Consider the following 21,735-nt stretch of genomic DNA (forward strand, 5'->3'; position numbering starts at 1 on the left):
GTGCTGCCACCATCTGGAGAAACGGGATACTCTCAGTGAGATGGCAACTTCAAATAAAGTGGTGTAATACTGCCCTCTTGCTGTATTGTTCAATACTTGACACGTTTTATATAACAGCAAGAACAACTGATTGATCAACCATTGATTCTGTGATATAGCCTAACCACCAATTTCCATCCCATTGGTGAGTATTGGTTTCAGTGGCCAACTGTTTCTCAACTGAAGTTCACTGTGTAAGTTATTCAATTTACTGATTATTATTACAATTCTATTATTGATGAAAATAGAAAGAGGGCTTGACAAAGCCCCCTGTCTCCTGTTTCCATCCAGGGAGAGGTCGTGGAGGTGGTCCAGAGCTACAAGTACCTGGGGGTGCACCTGGACAATAAACTGGACTGGACTGGTAACACAGTTGTCCTGTACAAGACGGGCCAGAGCCGGCTTTATTTCCTGAGGAGGCTCATGTCCTTTGGCGTGTGAAGGACTCTGCTGAACATGTTCTACCAGTCAGTGGTGGCCAGCGCAGTGCTGTACGCGGTGGTATGCTGGGGGGGGGGGGGGGGGGGGCAGCATCAAGGAAGGTGACACCAAGAGGCTGAACAAGCTTATTAGGAAAGCTGATTCTGTCCTCGGTGTCACCCATGACATTGTGGCAGAGCAGAGAAGCTCCTTTAGCAACAGACTACTACAACCACGTTGGTCTAAGGAGCACTATAAGAGATATTTTCTGCCTGCTGCAATAAGACTGTACAACTCCTCCTCCGGCTGGCTCAGTCGGGGTGATCAGAGTCAGACTGGGGGATGTTAAATCACACTGGACTGTTCTTACTGTATATAATGTTTCAGATGTCTATTTAATTTTATTATTCTATTGTCATTTTATTTTGTTGTGGTTGTTTGTGGTGTGAGCTGCTGTACCGCCTTCATTTCTCCTCTGGGATCAATAAAGTACCTACCTATCTATCTATCTATCTATCTATCTATCTATCTATCTATCTATCTATCTATCTATCTATCTACCTATCTATCTATCTATCTATCTATCTATCTATCTATCTATCTATCAAAGTAATGTTAACCACAGTCTATTCAAGGTATTGCACCTTGAGATGGAATGGTATCCTAGTTGGAGAATTCACTTTGGTTGGTTAGTCTCACTAATTCAGACTCTCTATGAAAGCCTGAGTTCCAAGATGGGTTGCTAAACATGAAGGTAGTAGCCTGTGAGTGAATGCATAGCATACTATATACTGACCTATTGATTTCTGCTCTGTTAATGGTGTTTTTTCAATATGTGACAGGTCATTGTATGACATGAGCATTGTATACATGTGTCTATATTAGTAAGTATTGTTATTCACACTCCAAATTCAAATAATAGAGATGTCTATAAATCCACTGTCAAATCAAAGTCATGTGCACCTTTAAAATCATTTTATGTGTCTCTTTTCTAGACAGCCATCTGTAATAATTCAGACACAAGTGTGGTTAATTCCCTCGTCTGCCCATGCAGACATTTGACAATTTTCCAATCTTGTGCATCATTCAATAGTATATTTGCAATAAGCATACGCATGTGTTTACTTAGATTTGTTTTTTTTCTTAACATTTGTCTATTTGACTGGTCCTGCAGACTGGGCTCAATGTGTGGCTTTACAGTGCTTTGCGGTCACAAAGTAACTAAAATAAATAAAAAAGCATATGCTAAAAAGCGAAATATTGTAACAGCATCGAACATGATATATTTGAGAAAACGTCCGGATACATATGTTCGTTCTTTTCCGTTCACTTTCGGGCCTACTTCGTTTACTTCCGTCGGCTATTCGGTTCATTCCGCCCAGAAATCGGCCGTTCTCGATGGTATCGCTGATGTGATTTTCGTCCCTCTCGTTCTCTCCGTGTTGTTGTTCTCGGTGACGCGACGGAGGTGTAGCCTGACGCGGTCTCTTACGTGTCGGCCTGAATAAAAGTGGAGCTCCGAGGGCCCGGGAGTGACGGAGGGAGTCTGTATCGGTAAGAGAAGACTAGTGTCCGGGGGGAAGAGAGACAAAGCGCGTCCCGAAAAAGCTGTAGTCTGGTCGGGTTCGGCCGGGAGGAAACAAAGAGATCATGGCGGCGGGCTTGTTGCAGGCAGTCATGTAGTCATGGAGGGAGGGGAGGCTGGCTGGCTGCGGCTATTAGAAAATGGGGAGTGTGGAGAGGCCAGCCAGGGAACAAGAAATTATGGGTGTTTGGGACAGCATCCTCTGTGATACGGCATTATAAGAAAATGTGATCAAATCAAAGGAACATTATTGCGATGAGGCTTTGGCGCGCTGTGCGTCTTATTGCGCAGTAGCCTGTAGCACACTGTAACGCAAACCGAGCTACCTAGATTTTTTTGTGTGCCATAATGACATAAAATATGGGGGTCTCTACTATTAAACCGCTTGACATCAATTCTGAATATGTGACATGCAGGTTTTGATTTTCTCCAATAGGCAACTAATGATGCGTACAATTGAGATATGCCATTTGTGTTATTTACCGCTTATTCTGTCAAACCACTGCATTTGGGAAGTTGGGATGGGTTTTTTTCGTTTACATTCCTTGCCTCAGTCTAAACAAAAAAGTCATCAGCTTGGATGTGTGCCTGAATTTGGCCTGGGTCTAGGTATTAGCCCACAGTCTCATACAACCAGTCATTTTGTTGGCGTAAAAGTTCTATCTGTAGTCTGACTGTAAAGAAAACAACTAAACACATTAGGCCTACTAGTATTTGTACATGATAGAGGCATGCTTTATTTCTATTATTTCAGGGTATTAGGTTGGGTCATATAGTTTTAGAGCATTTTTCGGAGAGCTATCATATTGTATTTCTGTAAAACCGAAGTTATGGCGCCAAAGGGGCGTCGCTGCGCTACATGTGGCTCTCTTGTCACTGAACCAGCGCATCTTTGAATGACTTTTGAAAAATAGAGGGAGAAATCTGTAAGACCAATCAAACCACGGGTAGACGTTACGCACTGTGAGCTCACCAGGCATTCGTTTCTGCACAACCTATCTGAATGGGGCTGAAATAGGCATGACTATGATTATGAACACGCACTGTTTGTTTGTTGTTATTGTGTTGGGGTGGCCTGTGTTTGTGAAACAGCTACTTTTTCATTCGCTTTGAATTGAAAGAATAATAATAGTGGATAGTCAAACCATCTTGATTTGATCTGGACCTAGCACCATTTTCCTCCTCTGTGCTCAAGACTTAGCAAAAAAATAACACCACAGGGCAGAGTTTTTTTTTTTTTTTTTTAAATGTTTTACTAATGTCCCCACCACACACAGTTGCTTCGACTTCATTTATGATCCTGCTTTTCCACTGAGGGTATGTGGCTGCTGGCCCTCGCTCAACAACCAGGCAGCCATTTGTACTTCAGCAGCCAACGGTCGGTCGGTGGCAGACAGGGGGATTTCCAACAAGGAATTCTTTGAACAAGCTCTGTTGGAGTAGAACAAGTACCAACGCATCTATTTGGTCACATAATGCCTGTAAGCCACCCCCTTGTCTGTGAGGTGCTAGGTTTTTAGACCGGAGACATGGCATGTTGACAAGGCAGCAGAGGGGGAAGGGGGGTAAAGGCCTTTCGGGGAGTAATAAGCCAGAGCTCTTTGGTTACAGGGGATGTGGCGGTGCTCAAATGGCATGCCAAATCCTTGAGTCGGTGAAGTGCAGCTATTGGTGCATTTCTCAAGCCGTGAGGAGCTCGGAGAGAAGAAAATTTCCTGTTTGGCTGCCATTATCAGAATTTACGTGCCTTCTGCTGAACAATGTGCCCCAGAGAAATGAAAGGAAATGTCAGCTGCCCAAATACGAGCTAGCCACAGGGAGAAAAGTGACACGTTCCTCCACAATGAGATGAATGACCTCTAGGGTGTGTGTGTGCGTGTGCGCGCGTGTGTGTGCATGCATGCCTGTGGGTAGACTCTCCCATACCACACTTCTCAGAAATAGGTTCCTTCCTGCCTCCCCCGCAATGCCAGCCTCTCCCTGCGGTACTCCTCAGAGCATTCTGCATGGAGCCTGAATAGGAGCCCTTTTTCTCCAATTAGCGTTTTATTGAGGTTGCATCAGGATACTCCTACAACGTGCCCTGTCTTAACTTACACACCTCATCACGTTGTCGAAGGGAAGCAGTCCCGACTCCCCTCCCCCCAGAAGACCGTGACTAACCTGGAATAGCTCTGTCTCAATCATATTGAGTTTCGTAACTTTATCAAAGCTTTTCCGGGCGATGCCGCCTTTTAACTTCTAAAACGGTTCAATATGTCACGTTTCCATTCACATTTAAGTGTTGGTGACTGACTAGCTAAGACTGATGAAACTCGGTTAGTTATAAATAGTGTCATAAGCAGCATGTCTATTTAAGTTATAATTCTATTAATAATACCTGGAATGAAGCTGTGGTTAGGTTATATGCCGTATCCATTCACATTTATGGACGCTAATATTACTAATACAGACACAGAGACCAGAGTAACAACTGGGTTGATTTCAGAAACATGCTCTTCACTGAATCTATAAAACAAAGGGTTTACTACTGATATTTAATTATCACCGTAACATAATTTAGCTAGCTGAAACGTACTGAACCAAAGTCCCCACGACTCTTAAGTCGTCTCTAACCCTCCCCTCCCTTTTCCCCAGCTAACTCGATGACCATGGAGTCAGGAGCAGAGGCTCAGCAGGGAGACACGGCTGTCTCAGACACAGATAGCCAACAGCAGATCGCACAGGCCCAGATAGCCACCCTGGCACAGGTATAGTGTCATGCGCACGCACACACACACGCACACACACACACACAAACACACACTCTCTCACATTCTCTCACACATTCTCTATCTCTCTTTCACACACACGCAAACACAAACAGGCTATGGCAACTATGACTCATGACTATGACTCATCTGAGACTTGACCCAGTCCCTCAGTAGTGAATCCCCACCGCCTGGCTGAGAATGAAAGCGGAATGTGCTGACACCCCCCACCCCCCTCTTCCCCCCTTCACACACTCACACACCCCCACCCAGCAGGGTTTTATGACTCACTGAGAGAAGGGAGGCAGACAGGCAGTATGACCCTGTCTGTGTTATTCGGAATTGGCAGACGTAGAAATAGCAACCCTGTCCATCTGCTGAGTAGCCGGCTGATGCAAGGACATGACAGTAGTATGACAGTATGTCAAAACATACACTATGGCTTTATTCAAGACACCCTGTCATTCCTACAAACACAAATGCACACAGGCGGACACACAACGTAGCTAAATGGTGTAGGTATCTACACAAATGTATTGTATGCTGACATAGCATGTGGCTCACAAATAAAGGGACCGTATTTGCACCAACAGAAATTCATACAGACATAAGAAGCTTGTATTAAATGAATAAAAAGTAGCTAATAGGTATACCGTATGTTTTTGTACAAGTGCATGCAGATAGAATGTAGCAAGGAAATATATATCTATATATATATCCGTATGTTTGTGCCTGTACACTGTCACATACATGTATACATGTGTAGCCACGTAGCTAACAGGTGCAGACGTTTGTCTCCCTGGGCAGCAGGATTATATCTCTGCCTTGCAGGTTTCCATGGCAGCGGGCCACGCCACTTCCAGTGGACCCACTGTCACCCTGGTGCAGCTGCCCAACGGTCAGACGGTCCAGGTTCACGGGGTCATCCAGGCCGCCCAGCCCTCCGTCATCCAATCGCCACAGGTGCAGACCGTCCAGGTGAGTCCCATCACATCAAACTGGATTTGAAGTGCATTTAAAATCCCAACACACTTCAATTCATCGAAAATGTAATACTGGCCTTTTGCGGTAAATCCGTTTTGGCTTTATTTGACTGCCGATTGTGTATGAGTGGTATGGACTTTTATTGCAACCATGAATCAGTTCTTAAATTGCTGAGCTGTGTGTTCCAGATTTCAACCATAGCAGAGAGTGAAGATTCTCAGGAGTCAGTGGACAGTGTGACTGACTGTCAGAAACGCAGGGAGATCCTGTCACGACGCCCCTCCTACAGGTACACACCTCTGTCTCTCTCTCCCCCCCCCCCCCTTCCATGGGTTTCTAATGTGGTCTCTGGTCTATGAGTGTGTCCTGGTGGGGGACAGAGCTGATGATGTCATGTCTGCTCCCCTCACAGGAAGATCCTGAACGACCTGTCGTCAGACGCCCCGGGGGTCCCCAGGATCGAGGAGGAGAAGTCAGAGGAGGACGCCGCGCCCGCCATCACCACGGTTACCATGCCAACGCCCATCTACCAGACCAGCAGCGGCCAATACAGTACGACACCTTGACCTCCCCCCCCACTAACCTGTCGTCAAAACTCCTCTGATTTGTGTTTTCACTGGAGAACAAACGTGATCTCTCAGTGATCGTATCACCTCTGTGAGAGAGGCACGGGCGGTGTTTACTTGGTATCTTTTCTCATGTCATGGTTATCTCTCTTTCTTTCTCTCACTTTCTCTCCATCTCATCTCTCCTAGTTGCCATCACCCAGGGCGGAGCCATCCAGCTGGCCAATAATGGGACAGACGGCGTCCAGGGGCTGCAGACCCTGACCATGACCAACGCGGGCGCCCAGCAGGGCACCACCATCCTGCAGTATGCCCAGACCAGCGACGGCCAGCAGATCCTGGTGCCCAGTAACCAGGTGGTGGTGCAAGGTGAGAGACCAGCAGAACAGTGGCTGGTTTTCTGACACTCAGTCATTGAGATGGTGTTCACACATCTAGTACATGTAGTCATAGTCTATATTGAGTTGCTATGTTGAATGTTGATCTCTTGGTATTATTAGATGTAATTACAAAAATTACTAGATTGAAGCGAAAATATTGCTAGTTTAGATTTAACTAGATATAACGGTTTCCTGCACCTTATCTACAGTTACCATGTACATTTTAGGAATCATATTCTGGGTACCAAAGTCATTATAGAGATGCCACGTGGTAAACAGGTAAGATAAGGTTGTGTTTGCTTGAAGATAAAGGGACCAGTGCCTGACCCCTCATCCTGTGTTCCTCAGCTGCGTCAGGAGACGTCCAGGCCTACCAGATCCGGACAGCCCCCACCAGCACCATCGCCCCAGGGGTGGTCATGGCTTCTTCCCCATCTCTGGGGGGAACCCAGGGGGGCACTGAGGAGGTCACCCGCAAGAGGGAGGTCCGACTTATGAAGAACAGGTAAGAACGCTCCCCCGTTCTTACCTGTTCTTCATGAGCCTGATCACACCTCTGGTTTGATCAACAGGTGGTGTCCCATTTACCCAGCAATCTCTCATTTGAGCTGGTTTCCAGGACACAAATTAAGCCTAATCCTAGCCAAAAAAGCTCCTTCAATGGAAATTCTCCATTAAAAGGGATATTTAGTCTAGGACTAGACATAATCTGTGTCCTGGAAACCAGCTCATTGTTTATATACAGTACATAATCAAGTGTATATAGTGCTAGCTATCATGCTATCTAATCCAATAGTGTGAACCCATAGGGTCAGTTTCCTGATCACAGATTAGGTCTAGTCCTGGATTAAATCACACTTTCAATGGAAAATCTCCATTGGAAGATGCTTTAAAATCTAGGACTAGCCTTAATGTGTCGGGGAAACCGGTCCATCGAGATTTCCCTAACCGTGTCTCCCTTCCACGCAGAGAGGCAGCTCGCGAGTGTCGCAGGAAGAAGAAGGAGTACGTCAAGTGTCTAGAGAACCGTGTGGCCGTTCTGGAGAACCAGAACAAAACCCTCATCGAGGAACTGAAAGCACTTAAAGACCTGTACTGTCACAAATCTGAGTAGTTCTGTTCCACGTTCCATTTAAACTATCCAGTCGCGCCCCCCCCCCCCCCAACCCCCAACCCACCTGGCATCATCTACCAAGCTGTATAGAGACTCTGCCAAGCATTGGCCCCCAGGGCATGGACACACGTTTTCTAATTGTATTTTTAATGCTACAAACTGCCTATTATGAAGATAGGATCATATGTTTCAACTGAATCTGAGGCCAATGCCCCCTTTCTTCACTAAATGGATTGTGTCTTTCCAGAGGAAAAGTATGTCATGAGAAAGACTTTTAATCATGCTCATTGTTTCAAATCTTCCTCACCAAACATTTTTCAATGTAGGATGATAATAATATGGTGAAACACTATTTTGACACGATACAAACTTCTTGTTTGAGGTCTGTTTGGGGGAATGTCTTCTGAAGTCATTACAGTTGTTTTTAACAAGGAGCCTACGGAGAGAATCGCTGTCTGACTCCAGTCACGTCAAGAGGAAACCAAGACCAGCCTCTAGCTCGTCAGTGTTGGAAGTGTGTGACTGTGTGGCACAGTAAATCATGTTTCATTTCTAGGCCTCGTCGTTTTGAGTTACCGCCATGATCAAGATAGCAGATCAACAACAATTCATCTTTCATTTTAAGTGTCTTTCTTGGGTCTTTTTTATTTTGTTACTTCTTGATAAGTGAGATTTTACTTTTGTTACACTCTTATAATGTGTGTTGTTGTCTAAAGTGGTGGTGGAATATGGATCCCAGATAACTCTTTAAGGAAACATGTTTATGTTTTAGGATAGCAGCGAGTTATCAGTACACTCCCTATTACCCTCCACTGGTTTAATCCTAATTCTATGAAATTAAATTCAACCTATGTGGGGGGGAGAAAATTATCTGGTCTTTTTTATGAGTGAAATGTAGACAATTGTGTAATATCTGGCATATACATGAATGCGTATGTATATCACTATAATACCTCAGTAGGTTCATACATAGGACTTGGGACCCGTCCTCCAACACCACTGACACAGAGGACAAGATAAATACTTTGTGGTCTGTTTATGATAAAGGCATACCATATTATATTACATATTGATTTTTCTTTTGATATTACAGTACATGGGGCCTACAGCATGTGTACACTTAGCTATGATATTTGTATGGATTTGATACAAAAGTTGTTATGCATAATATGAAACCAGTATAGATTTATGGATTTGTATCATTCTTATTGAAATACAGTGCCTTCGGAAAGTATTCAGAGCCCTTCACTTTTTCCACATTTTGTTGTGTTATAGACTCAATTTAAATTAAAAGAATTTGTCATCAATCCACACACAATACCCCAGAATGACAAAGCAAAAACAGGTTTTTAGAAATTTCAGTAAATTCATGTACGTAAGTATTCAGAGCCTTTGCTATGACACTCTTAAAATTAGATAAAATGCAAAAATGTCATCGATAAGTCACTCAACAAGTTGAATTGAGTCCATCTAAGTGCAAGGATAATAGTTTATGTGATTTCGGAATGAATATCTTTTGTTTTTATAGTCTCTGGTTAGCATAGGAATCAATTACACACTGTGTGGATTAGGATGTCACTACCAACCCAGCAAATTCCATAATTATCTCTTGATCCTAATACACTCCCCAGTCCCTGCCAGTGACAAACATACCCATAACTTGATGCAGCTACCACTATTCTTCACACGAAAGATGGTGCGGAAATTACATTGCATGTGCTGGATTTGCACTAAACTTAATGCTTTGTAGTAAAACCAAATAAACACATTTCCAGCCACTTTCTTTGCTGTATCACTTGAATTCATTGTTGCAAACACAATTGTGGATATGAGACAGATTATTTTCCATGAAGGGATTCTTTTCGGCCACTTGGTTATAGACCAATTTTGTAGAGTGCCTGAGATGATGTTGTTCCATCGACTGCTTTTTCCGTCTCCCCAGGGCTCAGGGTAGCATTCCTGAACAGTTTTGTTCCTCTCCATTTGATCAGTTTGTAATGACAACCTGATCCACACAGTGTGTAATTGATTCCTATACAAATCAGAGACCCTATAAAAACAAAGATATTAATTCCAAAATTATATGAACTATTATCCTTGCATTAAGATTCAATTCAACGTATTGAGTGATTTGTTGATGACATGTTTGTATTTTAGCTAAGAGTGTCATAGCAAAGGGTCTGAATACTTATTACACATGAGGTATTTCTGTATTTCAATTTTAATTATTTTACTGAAATTTCAAAAAACATGTTTTCGCTTTGTAATTCTGGGGTATTGTGTGTGGATTGATGGCAAATTCTTCTAATTTAATCCATTTTAATTTGAATCTATAACACAACAAAATGTGGAAAAAGTGAAGGGCTCTGAATGCTTTCCGAAGGCACTGTATATAAAATGGACAAATAAGTATATTCCTTTAGTCTACCAGGCTTAACACAATTTTTGGCAGCTATTTTAGACAAAAGCCTTTGTCAAAATGTCATGTTTCGGTCATCTTTAGGTTCTGTTCAGAAAGTGGCTGTCCTTTTAGAGGCAGGCAAGTGAGCGGTCTGTTGAAAGCTATTACGATCCACAAGATATATCAGTTTAATTATTGCCCTTGGTTTCATTTGGTTGTAAATGGCTAAGAAATAAATTCGATGCTGCCACACCAGTCTTATGTTCTGAGGAAAGGGCCCCTAGGTGGTCTTGAAACCCTCTACATTGTTACAAGTTTACTGTTGATGGATTTTATCACAGAGCTCTGGAAAATAGCTTGTTTTTCAACCTTTATATTTTTACCTAAAGGCAGCAACACCATCAGGCCACTGAAGCTTTTTTTTTTTTTTCAGAATTAATTGTAATGTTCAGTAAATTCATTTGTTTTCACATATGTGTTGGATTGTACTTTATACATACAATGTTAAAACACTCCTGAGCTGAAAGTACAATAGACAATTGTACAATTGATTAGTACCAAATCCAAGTTTATTACTGGCTTTTTATGCTCAGGATGCATCAAGAATCCAACATTACTATCCTTGATTAACCATAAAAACGAACCAACACATTGGATTTGGAAGTGCAATGTGAAAGTGTGAACATCTCATCTCCGTCAACTTGGCCTTTTGGTTTGTCGGTGGGGTGGGGCAGACAGTAAACATTGCTAAAATGGTTCATAAATTCTTGCAGTTCTCATTTAGTATATTGAGATCATCAATATGATGCTCTGTTTGCTATATTTTTCTACATTCGACAAGAACAACTCCTGATATACAGTACAGTACTCAAGGATGTGAATGACATTGTAAAACATAAGGACGGTTTAATGGTGAAATGGGGACAGAAACCAATCCCAGATCAGTTGAGTGTGTTTCTGTTGTGTTGTGATGAGCCAAGCCATTCGCTGAGCCGTACAGATCATCACCTTCTCTGGCCCTGCTCTTGCTTTCATCACAGCCGTTTTGACAAGTCATTTGTGCAGCTGAATTCAAGCATGACAAATTGCAGAGGTAATCTCTTAAAGGCTTTTTCAGGGTAGATTATGCATTCATTCTAAGGGGATGCAATTTGACACAGCACACCTTGAGCTTCGCCCAGCTGTGGAAAACCAATTACTTCATGACAGAAGAGCTCACAAATGTTAAATTGGGTCAATGGCTTTTTTTCAACAACACAGTATGTTGAAATGTGCTTATGGATACAATGAAAGAGGGTTTTTAACACACCAGAGGTCAGTTTGACTGTGGCATACGTTTGTTGATTTGCATTATCCAGTAGCTGAAATGAATTCATAACAGTGATACTGACAGTGGAATCGTTTCTTAGGTATACATCTGACTTTTCTTGAATGAGACAGACGCTTGTAGATTTGTCTGAGCAGGTTATGGACGAACCTTCTGGGCTGACTATAACCTTTTTCCTAACCTTTTGTGCTCTGTTTGTATACTTCCAATTTTGCAAGTTATCATCTTTAAATACCATTTATTGGAACTGTACATAATGTTATCCTATTAGGGAAGGGTTTTTGTGTGTTGCTGTTGTGTAACAGTGTATTATACTGTACTGTGTGAAACAGCATTAACTTTTCAAACTCTCCTTATCAGATCCCTGTTTTGAAAGAGCTCTGTAACACTAACTATTGCACCACCCTTTTGTAAACATTTATGCCACAATAAACTGGTTTCAAAGTCCCTTATTTTGGTTTTATTCTCAAAAGTAGTCTAATTCAACTGTAAATTACACAATGGGCCGAGAGGCGCTCAAAGCCGTGATTTAACAATCATGTCATGGTTAAATCACCTCTTATGATATTCCTATTCCAGTAGATTTGTGTACTGTGTTTGTGTACTGTACTGTACTTCCCTTGACAACATTTTTAGTTTTGGGAACTATATTTCTCAGTGCAGTGCAGAAACCACCACAATCTATCACAAAGGGAATACTAAAAGCATTGTTTTCTTGTCACAATTATCGGATTTGTTGTGTAATCGTTGTACACTGTAAAAGCAATAATGCCCTCGAAGCCGTGATTTATAGTCAGTATTGTCACTTGGTAGGGGTTTTGCCGGCACTCCGCTGCGCATGGTGCCTAACAACTCCCCCTACCCGTGACTATATTGACGATAACTCACGGCCTTCATTGCAAAACGGAGGTGGTCAGTTGAGTAGTCTTATGGCCTGCGAGTAGAAGCTGTCCTGGAACCTGTTGGTCCGAGTCTGGATACTCCGGTAACGTTTGCCAGATAGTAGCTGAGAGAACAGGACGTGGCTGGGGTAGCTGCTTCCCTGATGATCTTCCTGGCCTTCCTCTTGCACCTCCCGGAGTAGATGGCCTGCACCGCTGGGACCGTGATGAACTGGGCCGTTTTCACCAACCCCTGCAGCCTTGCGGTCGAGGGCGATGCAGCTGCCGTACCAGGTAGATATACATTAGTTTCCGGACAAGATTATTCTCACTGCAATGCAGTCGCCAATTGGTCTTAGTGCAAATAGCCCAGTCATCAGAATTCTCAATTACACAATTAGAAACTGATATAAAATACAATCCATTGAAATTTAAAGTTTGTTACAAACTTAAACTGCCAGATTTCAATGGCTTCCACTGCTTAACTTGGTTTTGTTCATTCAAACACAAGCAGATCGTTTCCCTCGCAAACCCTCTTTCATTTCTTAGAACCCACATGTCCTACAGTAACTCTGGCAGTTAGGCCTGTGTGCCAATGATTCTGAAAATCAAATCCACCTGTGCTATATTCTACATTGCTTACTTCTACTTACTCATATAAATATAAACTCACACTTAATGTTAATACTGTATGTACAGCGACACATTTCAGACTGTTTCTTTAAGAATAAACTCAGCTGTGGTTTTCGTCCAATCAAATAGATTTATTATCCAAGAGCTGGAACCCAAAAGGGTGGGGCAAATGGATTGACATGTATATAGAGCAATAGGAGACGGACTATCTTGATTATTATATTTCTTTGACAAATAGGGATGATGATGTGTAAATAGGTGGGCTCTAAATGTGTTTATTGGTCAGAATTTATTTTCAAAGACAAGTGTTTAAACCAATGGGCATTTCTATATTTACTGCCTTTTGATTACACGCCCAATAGTAAGTAGAAAAAAAGTTCCAGAATAAACTTCGTGGGCTCGTAAAATTGACTACTTCTCTTCTAGTCGTTTTTGAGAAACACTTGTGTGTTGAAATTTCCTGTTTACTTTTATAAGTTATTTGCATACACTTCAAACAGACATACATACCCCATGGAAACTCATTTCATGCTTGATTGTCAAACAGCTGATATGCATATGGGTTTGTAATAGATAAAGTTTCAAAGTAAATGCAGATTTAACATCATGTATCATTGATGATTACATGGTAGGCCTAATGTCGTTTCGTGGTAAGCTTTCCAGCAAAGTGTGGAATGATTTACTGTAGTAGCTCGACCGGACCTTAGAGGTCACTGTTTATACTGACTTTTGTGTCTCTAACAAAACAAAAGTCAGTATCAACAGTGACCTCTCACGGCCGGTCGGGCTACTGCAGTTGGCTGTAGCGGTAGGAGATTTAACTAACCAGCTCAACTTTTGACACAGAGAAGCCTGCCCTAATTATTGCCGAAAGCAGCAGTCATCTCACCTTTTGATATCGATCGAATGATGTAAATGCTGAAAATAATAGGAATGACAACATTGTTGGACATAACAGTAAGTCAATGAAATAAGCACATTTTTTAACATAGACATATATTTATTCAACATAACAAGACATAAATCATATCAAGAACTATACAACTATACGTATGTTAGAATGTTTAACAAAACGAAACATTCCATGTGTCTTCATAATATCCATATTTGTATACAACCTTCAAATGATCATTTTAAACTAACTTTCTGTATCATTTGCTTTATACAAATCACATACACAACTGTATAATAAATACACATGTACAAAATAAAACAACTGGAGTTTAACTCTGTCGTGTTGCCTTATCATATTTATTTCGTGTATAGGCCTAATGAATTGTATAAATACTTGTTTCTCTCCTACTTAATTTGCATAATGCATAATCTGTCTTTGTGGAGGATAGCAGAACATGTGAATTCATTGAAAATCAGTCCATGTGTCCTCATCCTTTGTGATTAGATTGAGAGGAATTATTGTGACACTCTTGGAATCACAAAATGAAATCACAGGAAGAGAACTGAAGGAAAAGATGGTTAGTCTATTGTTTTTTCACTCATATGTATTTTGGCAGAAACAGAGTTGACTGTGTCTTCTCCGTAGTGGTTGTTCTTCTTGCAGCAGCGGTTGCAGATGAGTTTGAATATGGCGAAACCCGGAACAACCAGGCTCGGTACACCAGCCAAAAGGAAGATGATGACATAGATCCAGTTAGGGTATGGACGCTTTGCCAGTGTCGGGAACTCAACCTGTAATGAAATTGAACAGAACATTTGGTCCAGAATGAACAGAACAAGTCTCTAAACTATTATTTTCCTTTTATATATATTACTTTTAGGAAACAACTGCTAAGCATGAATAATGGAAACTTAAAAGAACTCCTGCCAGCTACATGTTCGTTTTGCTTACCGCATCTTGGTCCCAGACAAGATAGGTCAGCGAGCTGCTGACCTGTGTGACGAGGTAGAAAATGAAGATGACCAACATGATCAGTGGACTGACAAATCTCCATGTGACTTGCCAGAAGATGTTGGGCTTGTGGCCAATCATGAACTCGATGTCCTTGTTAAACCTGTTGGAATGAGCAGAGTGTCAAGTGGCTGAGCAGAGTGCCACAATGCACCACACTACCTGCCTCCAGAGATATCATATACATATTAGCCTCTCCCTTTACCTCTGTGCCCATGGAGAGACTAAAATGTGGCCTTCTGGCTTTTTATAGTTCTGATAATTGAGGCTGTAGCCATTGTTTCCATTGTGTTGCCGGTCTGGACACACCTGTCTACCCCGTAGATGTAAACAACAGACACCATTTCACAGAAGGCGATGACCAAGAGAGGGATGGATCCTGCAAAGCTGTCAAACAGTGCCAGCCAGTAACTACCGGACCGCTGTGTAAATATGAGGGCAGCGGTGAAGGAGATTGCGCATGTCAGACCTGAAACAAAAAACAAGTTGTCAACTTCAGCAGACAGATAAAGGTTATTTGGAGCTCAACCTGGCTAAGAGTGTTTAATTTCGTTCGTGGATCCACCCTGAAGGTGATGGCATGTTTGTGATATTCCATGGAACCCTAACCCTAACCCCAGTTTGAAACCATTTCAATATATGTGGTTCTGCTACTGTATGTACTGTGACTTACCAGTCAAAACTTCTTTCGGCCACTTTTTAGGCAGGATGTTGAGATCCTGCAGGGGCACCACCACCCCTTCGATGTTCCCAAACATGGTGGACAGCCCCAGACAGAAGAGCATGATGAAGAAGAGGATGGCCCATACAGGAGAGAGGGGCATCTTGATGATAGCCTCCGTGAACACGATGAAGGCCAGACCAGTTCCCTCCACACCCTACAGGAAGACAGTAACCCCTTTAGTGTTTGTAAAGCTTTGAGCAGACGTATGTTGTTGTTGTTGTTGTTGTTGTTGTTGTTTTTTTATAACTCTAATTTAAGTACCTGACTAAGAAAAGTGTGCAAATCACAGGTTTTCAGATTCAGCTCCTCGATGACACCTGGTGATGTACCGTTGAGGTTTATGAGCATTTCATCGTAGTTGCTCTCATTTATACTGGTCTCAGGAAGGTCGAATGCATTCAGCAGTGCCATGATGTTACTGGAAAGAGATATATGGAAGCCATTATTAACCTGATAGTAGCCACTGAAAACATTTGATCAAGCCAAAAGAGCTATTAAAATCATAGTAATGCAATGTTCGACCAACCTCCAGTTGTGAATTGTGAAACCCTAACGTACATTTTCTATCACACTAGGTTACACAGAGAAAAATGTACAATGATGTTTTTTTGCACCCTGCTCTATTTTCCTAGTACAGTCTACCTTATGATGACCATATTTAGAGGGAGGCCCATGAAACCCACCCGTCCATGCAGTCGTCATATTTCTCTGTGGCCCTGAAGCCAATGATGGAGTAGATCACTGTAGCAGAGTAGACTGAGGTCGCCCCATTGATGATCGAGATGATCACAGCGTCTTGCTCACAGTTGTTGCTAGAGAAAGAATATCAGGGAGTTACTCATTCAAAGAGATGAATAGAACATACTTTTTTGTGTGTCTTCCTAGTCCTTTATACGGTCACTTACTGCACAGAGTTGTAGCTGGAGAAGGAGATGAGACCCCCAAAAGCCAAGGAGAAGGAGTAGAACACCTGAGCACCTGCGTCCAGCCAGGTAGATGGGTTCATCAACTCGTTCACCTTGAGAAAAAAAAAAAAAAAAGACCAAGATAAAGATCAGTCTACATAGATCAGTATCATAGCCAATGGGTACTATCGCATTAAATGGGGAGTCATAAAGTCAGCGCTTACATCAGGTATGAAGAGGAACTTGACACCACTTAAAGAGCCTTTGAGAGTCAACCCTCTGATTAGGAAGATAGTGAGTACCAAGTAGGGCAGAGTCGAAGTGATGTACACAGCCTGTGTGGGAGAGAGAGGGGAGGGGGGTGGAGGAGAAAGAGAGATGTTAGTAAACATAATCAATAAGCAAGCAAGAACGTTTATTTTACTATTCGAATTTGACCTTCAGTGGCACTTAATGAAAGTTGTACCTTGCCAGTGGTCTCAATCCCCCTGATGCAGCAGACATAGAGCAGAGTCCAGGCCGAGACCAGGACTAGGACCATCCACCACTGTAGCCCCCCGGATTCATCTATGGCCGTAGAGGTGTTCAGTGTCTCTCTGTACCAGAAGTAATCCACTGTGGTGCTCTCTGCACACTCTGACACCAGACCTGCAGGGGGTGACAGACCATCAAGTCATCTTTGAGCTGCCAGATGGGATTATATGTGGCTGCTTATTAAAGGAACCCTTGACCCTTGACTGATTCATTAACTCACGATTTTCTGAATGTCTGCTGCCAGTAGTTAAAATTCAACTTGATTTTGAGGAAATACTCATAGAGAGAGAGACGATCTGCTTTGCCTATTCTGTCAAACGAGCCATTATCTCAAGAAATCCATCAATGGGGTAGCTGAGGTGATCTTTCTGGCTAGCAAGCGAGTATTAGTTAGTTAGCCTACTCTGGCTATATTATGAACTTGCTGTTACCATCTTAACTGCCCATTCTTGGAGGTTCTACAAAATACCCTGTAATGCATGTATGGACATACCTGTCTTGTTATCATTGAGGGGACACTGACTCCAAGGCAGTGGGCTCTGGAAGGAGTTGAAAAGGTACCACATGATCCAGGCCATGATGGTGTTGTAGTACATGCCAACCAGGAAGGAGACCAGCATGGAAGCAATACCTAGTTCACAAAAATATAATCGATGTATTCATTACATCCAATTATACAAGCATCAATTCTACCGAGAAGATTATCATACTGAAGTATGTCACTCACCTATACCAGTTAGGTAAGGATTGATTGATCTCCATACCCCCACACTGCCCTTCCTGAGGCGCTGACCGATGGCAAACTCAAGATGCAGCAGTGGAATTCCCTCCAGAACAAGCAGGATCAGGAATGGGATCATGAACGCGCCTGAACATCAGATTTGAATAACATAGAGGTGAGCCATCAGTAGCACCATCTGCTTGTCTTGCAGATGCAGACACACTACATAGATGCAAAGTAAGATGTCACAATGGGGATGAGTTACATTAGGACTGTCCTCTGCCACAGTTGCAATTGCAAATGTTTCAAATGTTTGATTTTGTTTCCAGTCTACGTTAATCTCACACACTAAGTTAAACTTTACCCCCAACCACTCAGTATCTAAGAAGCTTTGTGCTCTGTTTCTGTTATTATCATCCACCACCTGAAGTGTTATAATATTATATAATCTGTTCATAATGCACATATCCCTATATTTTCTTTAATACTACTGTTAATACACTGCACATATCTGTACATACTGTACATACCTGTTTATACTGTTCATACGGCATTCCATATTTATATTTATTCTGCTATCTACCTTAATGTTACTGTTAATACATATATACTGCTAGACTGCATTACCTATACAGCTCATATGCTGCTACACTGTTCATACTGCAACCTATTTATTCTTCTTATAATGCTACTGCTTACTCATATACTGCTTACACTGCACTACTTGTACTATACTGCACTACGTACTGCTCATATATTGCACTACCTGTATATACTGTTCATTGCACTTTCTGCTATTTTGCACTTCTGGTTAGACGCTAACTACATTTCGTTGTCTCTGTACTTGTACTCTGCACAATGACAATAAAGTTGAATCTAATCTAATCTAATCTAATCACTATTTAATAACTTTGTTATACAATTGTTATCAGTGTTTTTTAAGTTCCTAAGTGGTCACAGTATTGTATTGTATAAGCATAAGTGGCAAATAGTGGCAGTTTTCCTGTGATAATATATTTTGGTCATGCTAGAAAAGAAAGCTCTAGTTTAACTTAATGTTGAAAATTATTAGACAGTTTTGTTGTTCTTAGAATTTCTTTATAGGATTCCAATGCATAATTTGCAGTCCTGTGAAATGAAAATACTGGGTCTATTGCCCAAAAATGTAGATTTCCCTAGTTTACGCTACATCTGTCAGGTACTTAACTGACTATCTTTGTCAAATGAACCTTTAAATCATAATGAGATAAGTATACTCAATAAATGTTGGATTTCTCAACAAAAAAAACGATTGGGCTATTGCTCTGATAGCTATTTTAGCTTAGTCATGCCACCTACACCCAACAGAGCGTACAGAATTTAAACTCCCAGCTGCTTAAACATGATTGCTGTGCTCTCAGGCCTGTGGTTTAGCATGTGTAAGTTTGACCTTGATCTGAATTACTCAGTTAAGGTACTGTAAAAGCCACCTCACTTTCCACTATGGGTCAGTGACATTGAAATCACGGCAGTTATACATAATGGTGATTGTTTATATTAATTATTATACAATTAACGTTTGTAAATATAGTATTGTCTGTATCAAATAAAGTGGTTTATATTCTATAATCTCTCTTTAAACCATTTATTTAGTACATTTGTCATTATGATTTAAAGGTTAATTTGACAAATAGTTTTGTAACTATGAGGACTATTAGCTAATAACTTCAATCAAGACAGTCACCTGCTATCTCTGTACTCCAAATATACATGCTCATGCAATCCTACCTTGAGTTTGGTGAATTTTTATTCCAAGAAAGTATTGGTTGTGTTGTAGTTCATAGACCTTTTAATTATACAACATAATTATTTTATTTTATTATGTTGTATAATTAACAGTATACAACATAGAGGGAACTGTACAAAAGAGAACTGACCCCCCACATCTTCCAACCCTACCTCCTCCATGGCTTTGGCACAGGTAAGGGAAGCGCCAGACATTGCCGAGTCCCACACAGAAGCCCACACAGGTCAGCATGTACTGGGTTTTGTTGTCCCATTTGGGCCTGTCTCCAACTTCCTCATGTTCCATCTTCTCCAGCTCCTGATGGGATGGGATCCGGTCATCCAGACCCGGGTTGGGAAGTTTCAGTCTCATGGTGGCTGGCTTTCTAGGTAAGTTTAGATTGCTGTGTGTGTGTGTGTGTGTGTGTGTGTGTGTGTGTGTGTGTGTGTGTGTGTGTGTGTGTGTCTCTCTCTCTCTCTCTCTCTCTCTCTCTCTCTCTCGATCTCTTTCTCTCTCTCGATCTCTTTCTCAGTTTCTAGCTTTAGTTTTCATAAAGAGCGTGTCACAGATGGACAAGTGGCTACAGTAAGTCTTCATACACCAAGGATCAGGATCAGGTCCCGATTCTCTGTCACTGTCACTGGTTAAATGCAGAGTGTGTTGTGTCTACTGTATGTGTCCTTTACCCAGTGTCTGTTCTTTCAAGGGGAACGGAAACTGCGCTGATAACCTTTAGCACCTAGGCTGGACTTATCTGTGGGTTCATCTGAGCTAGTGGAATATTATGTCTCGTCAGCAGGTTTAATAAGCAAAAGATGCCATCAGCTTGATAATGGCCAATGCGTCATGTGGTGTATCACCACAGACACTGTCCCCAAGAATGGATGGATGTAGCCCAAGCAAACAAGAGAGTACTGAGATTTGTCTAGCAGTACTGTCTGTGTTTAGTATAATAATGATGAGTTGTGTTTTTGGAAGCTTTAATAGGGATAACAAGCATAAGGGTTAACAAGGGATAAAAACGCTCTGTTGATTTACTCGGAAGGTGACATGCCCTGAATTGCCCCTACAATTACTGTGCATGAAATGTACCTTTACTTTTAAAGACAACAACTAGTGGAGTATGGAGTAAAAGCCTTAAATAGAATCTTATCAGTGTTCCTTTATAATGCAATTATAAACCAAGGTCTTCCACAGGTATACAGTATACTGCTTTATTGACGTGCAATATACAGCGATGGCACCTTTGGTCGACGGTTTCACAATTACTTCATAAATATGATTTGATGCTTTCTGAATTGCTTCATATTGTTTCTGTCACAGAAAGTTTATAGATCCCAAGTAGCCAATTCCAATTAATGAATACATACAATATACAGCGCAGTAGCATACCTACGAGCCTAGTCACATCCAAGTCCATGGTAGCCCCACTCACGAGGATGCCACATCTGGAGCTGTTATTGGAGCGAGGCTAGGAAACTGATTAAACGATTGCGGCTCTGCCCAGAAACAGTTTGTTGCAAACCGAATGACGGAGATCCAATATCTGACCGACCCAGAGTCATGGTCACACATTGTAGAAAAAAACAATCCGGCTGATCTTCCTACAAAAGGTACAAAAATGGTTCTGATATCACCTGACCAGTCAGAGAAGACTGAGGACATAGTCGCCTCATGAAGTGGTGAGGACAGAACTTATGACCAGTTATCAGGTCGCTGTGCAGCTCGGCTCCAATGACACACTCACTGAACCAGTGATGAAACTTGAGATGTACATTGAATGCAAAAAGTGTTAGCGGAACGGCCTGGATAAAGAGATTCATTGCCAATGCAAAAACATAAGGTGAATTGACTGCTGAAGAACTCTTTGAAGAAGAAAAATACTGGATTAAAATAACCCAGAGGGAGGGTTTCAGTCAATAACTCAACCTACGGAGGGGAGGAAAAAAAGAGAGATACTGGATCTTGCGTGCAAGACAGTTTGCCAAAGGCAACGTATCAAAATGCACATTATGCATGCGATGCAAGGCAATGGCTGGACAGCAGGTCACTGCGCCTTCACCCAACGACAGAATAACTGAATGACAATTCCTAGTCACA

At 41.8% G+C, this 21,735-nt stretch overlaps 2 protein-coding genes across 3 annotated transcripts; one reads left to right on the plus strand and one right to left on the minus strand.

Moving 5' to 3' along the window:
- Positions 1–1,900: 1,900 nt before the first annotated feature.
- On the plus strand, positions 1,901–12,008 carry creb1b (cAMP responsive element binding protein 1b). 2 transcript variants are annotated; one of them, XM_083682244.1, is made up of 8 exons: positions 1,901–2,013; positions 4,682–4,794; positions 5,605–5,772; positions 5,967–6,067; positions 6,191–6,330; positions 6,534–6,713; positions 7,073–7,229; positions 7,694–12,008. In XM_083682244.1, the coding sequence occupies exons 2-8, from the start codon at positions 4,690–4,692 to the stop codon at positions 7,836–7,838; spliced, it is 996 nt and encodes a 331-aa protein (XP_083538370.1). In that variant the 5' UTR covers positions 1,901–2,013; positions 4,682–4,689; the 3' UTR covers positions 7,839–12,008. The 2 variants fall into 2 exon arrangements, with proteins under 2 accessions (XP_083538370.1, XP_083538371.1); XM_083682245.1 differs by having other exon boundaries at positions 5,626–5,772.
- A 2,545-nt stretch (positions 12,009–14,553) lies between these two features.
- On the minus strand, positions 14,554–20,007 carry LOC310813625 (sodium-dependent neutral amino acid transporter B(0)AT1-like; the record flags this gene model as incomplete). The annotated part of the gene is made up of 12 exons (XM_083682684.1): positions 14,554–14,766; positions 14,927–15,089; positions 15,296–15,455; positions 15,660–15,864; positions 15,972–16,128; positions 16,394–16,522; positions 16,616–16,728; positions 16,840–16,950; positions 17,082–17,263; positions 17,643–17,780; positions 17,877–18,017; positions 19,809–20,007. 12 exons carry the CDS (start codon positions 20,005–20,007, stop codon positions 14,554–14,556), a joined length of 1,911 nt encoding a protein of 636 aa, XP_083538810.1.
- Between the last annotated feature and the right edge of the window lie 1,728 nt (positions 20,008–21,735).

Source organism: Argentina silus, assembly GCF_951799395.1.
Source record: "Argentina silus genome assembly, chromosome: 12".
Taxonomy (NCBI): domain Eukaryota; kingdom Metazoa; phylum Chordata; class Actinopteri; order Argentiniformes; family Argentinidae; genus Argentina; species Argentina silus.

What these genes read in the sequence shown, in the direction of transcription:
- creb1b (XM_083682244.1), top strand. Translation starts at nt 4,690, where the DNA reads ATGACCATGGAGTCAGGAGCAGAGGCTCAGCAGGGAGACACGGCTGTC. An exon ending in AGATAGCCACCCTGGCACAG is followed by an intron (nt 4,795 to 5,604) that starts GTATAGTGTCAT and finishes CCTGGGCAGCAG; the next exon opens with GATTATATCTCTGCCTTGCA. An exon ending in GTCCGACTTATGAAGAACAG is followed by an intron (nt 7,230 to 7,693) that starts GTAAGAACGCTC and finishes CCTTCCACGCAG; the next exon opens with AGAGGCAGCTCGCGAGTGTC.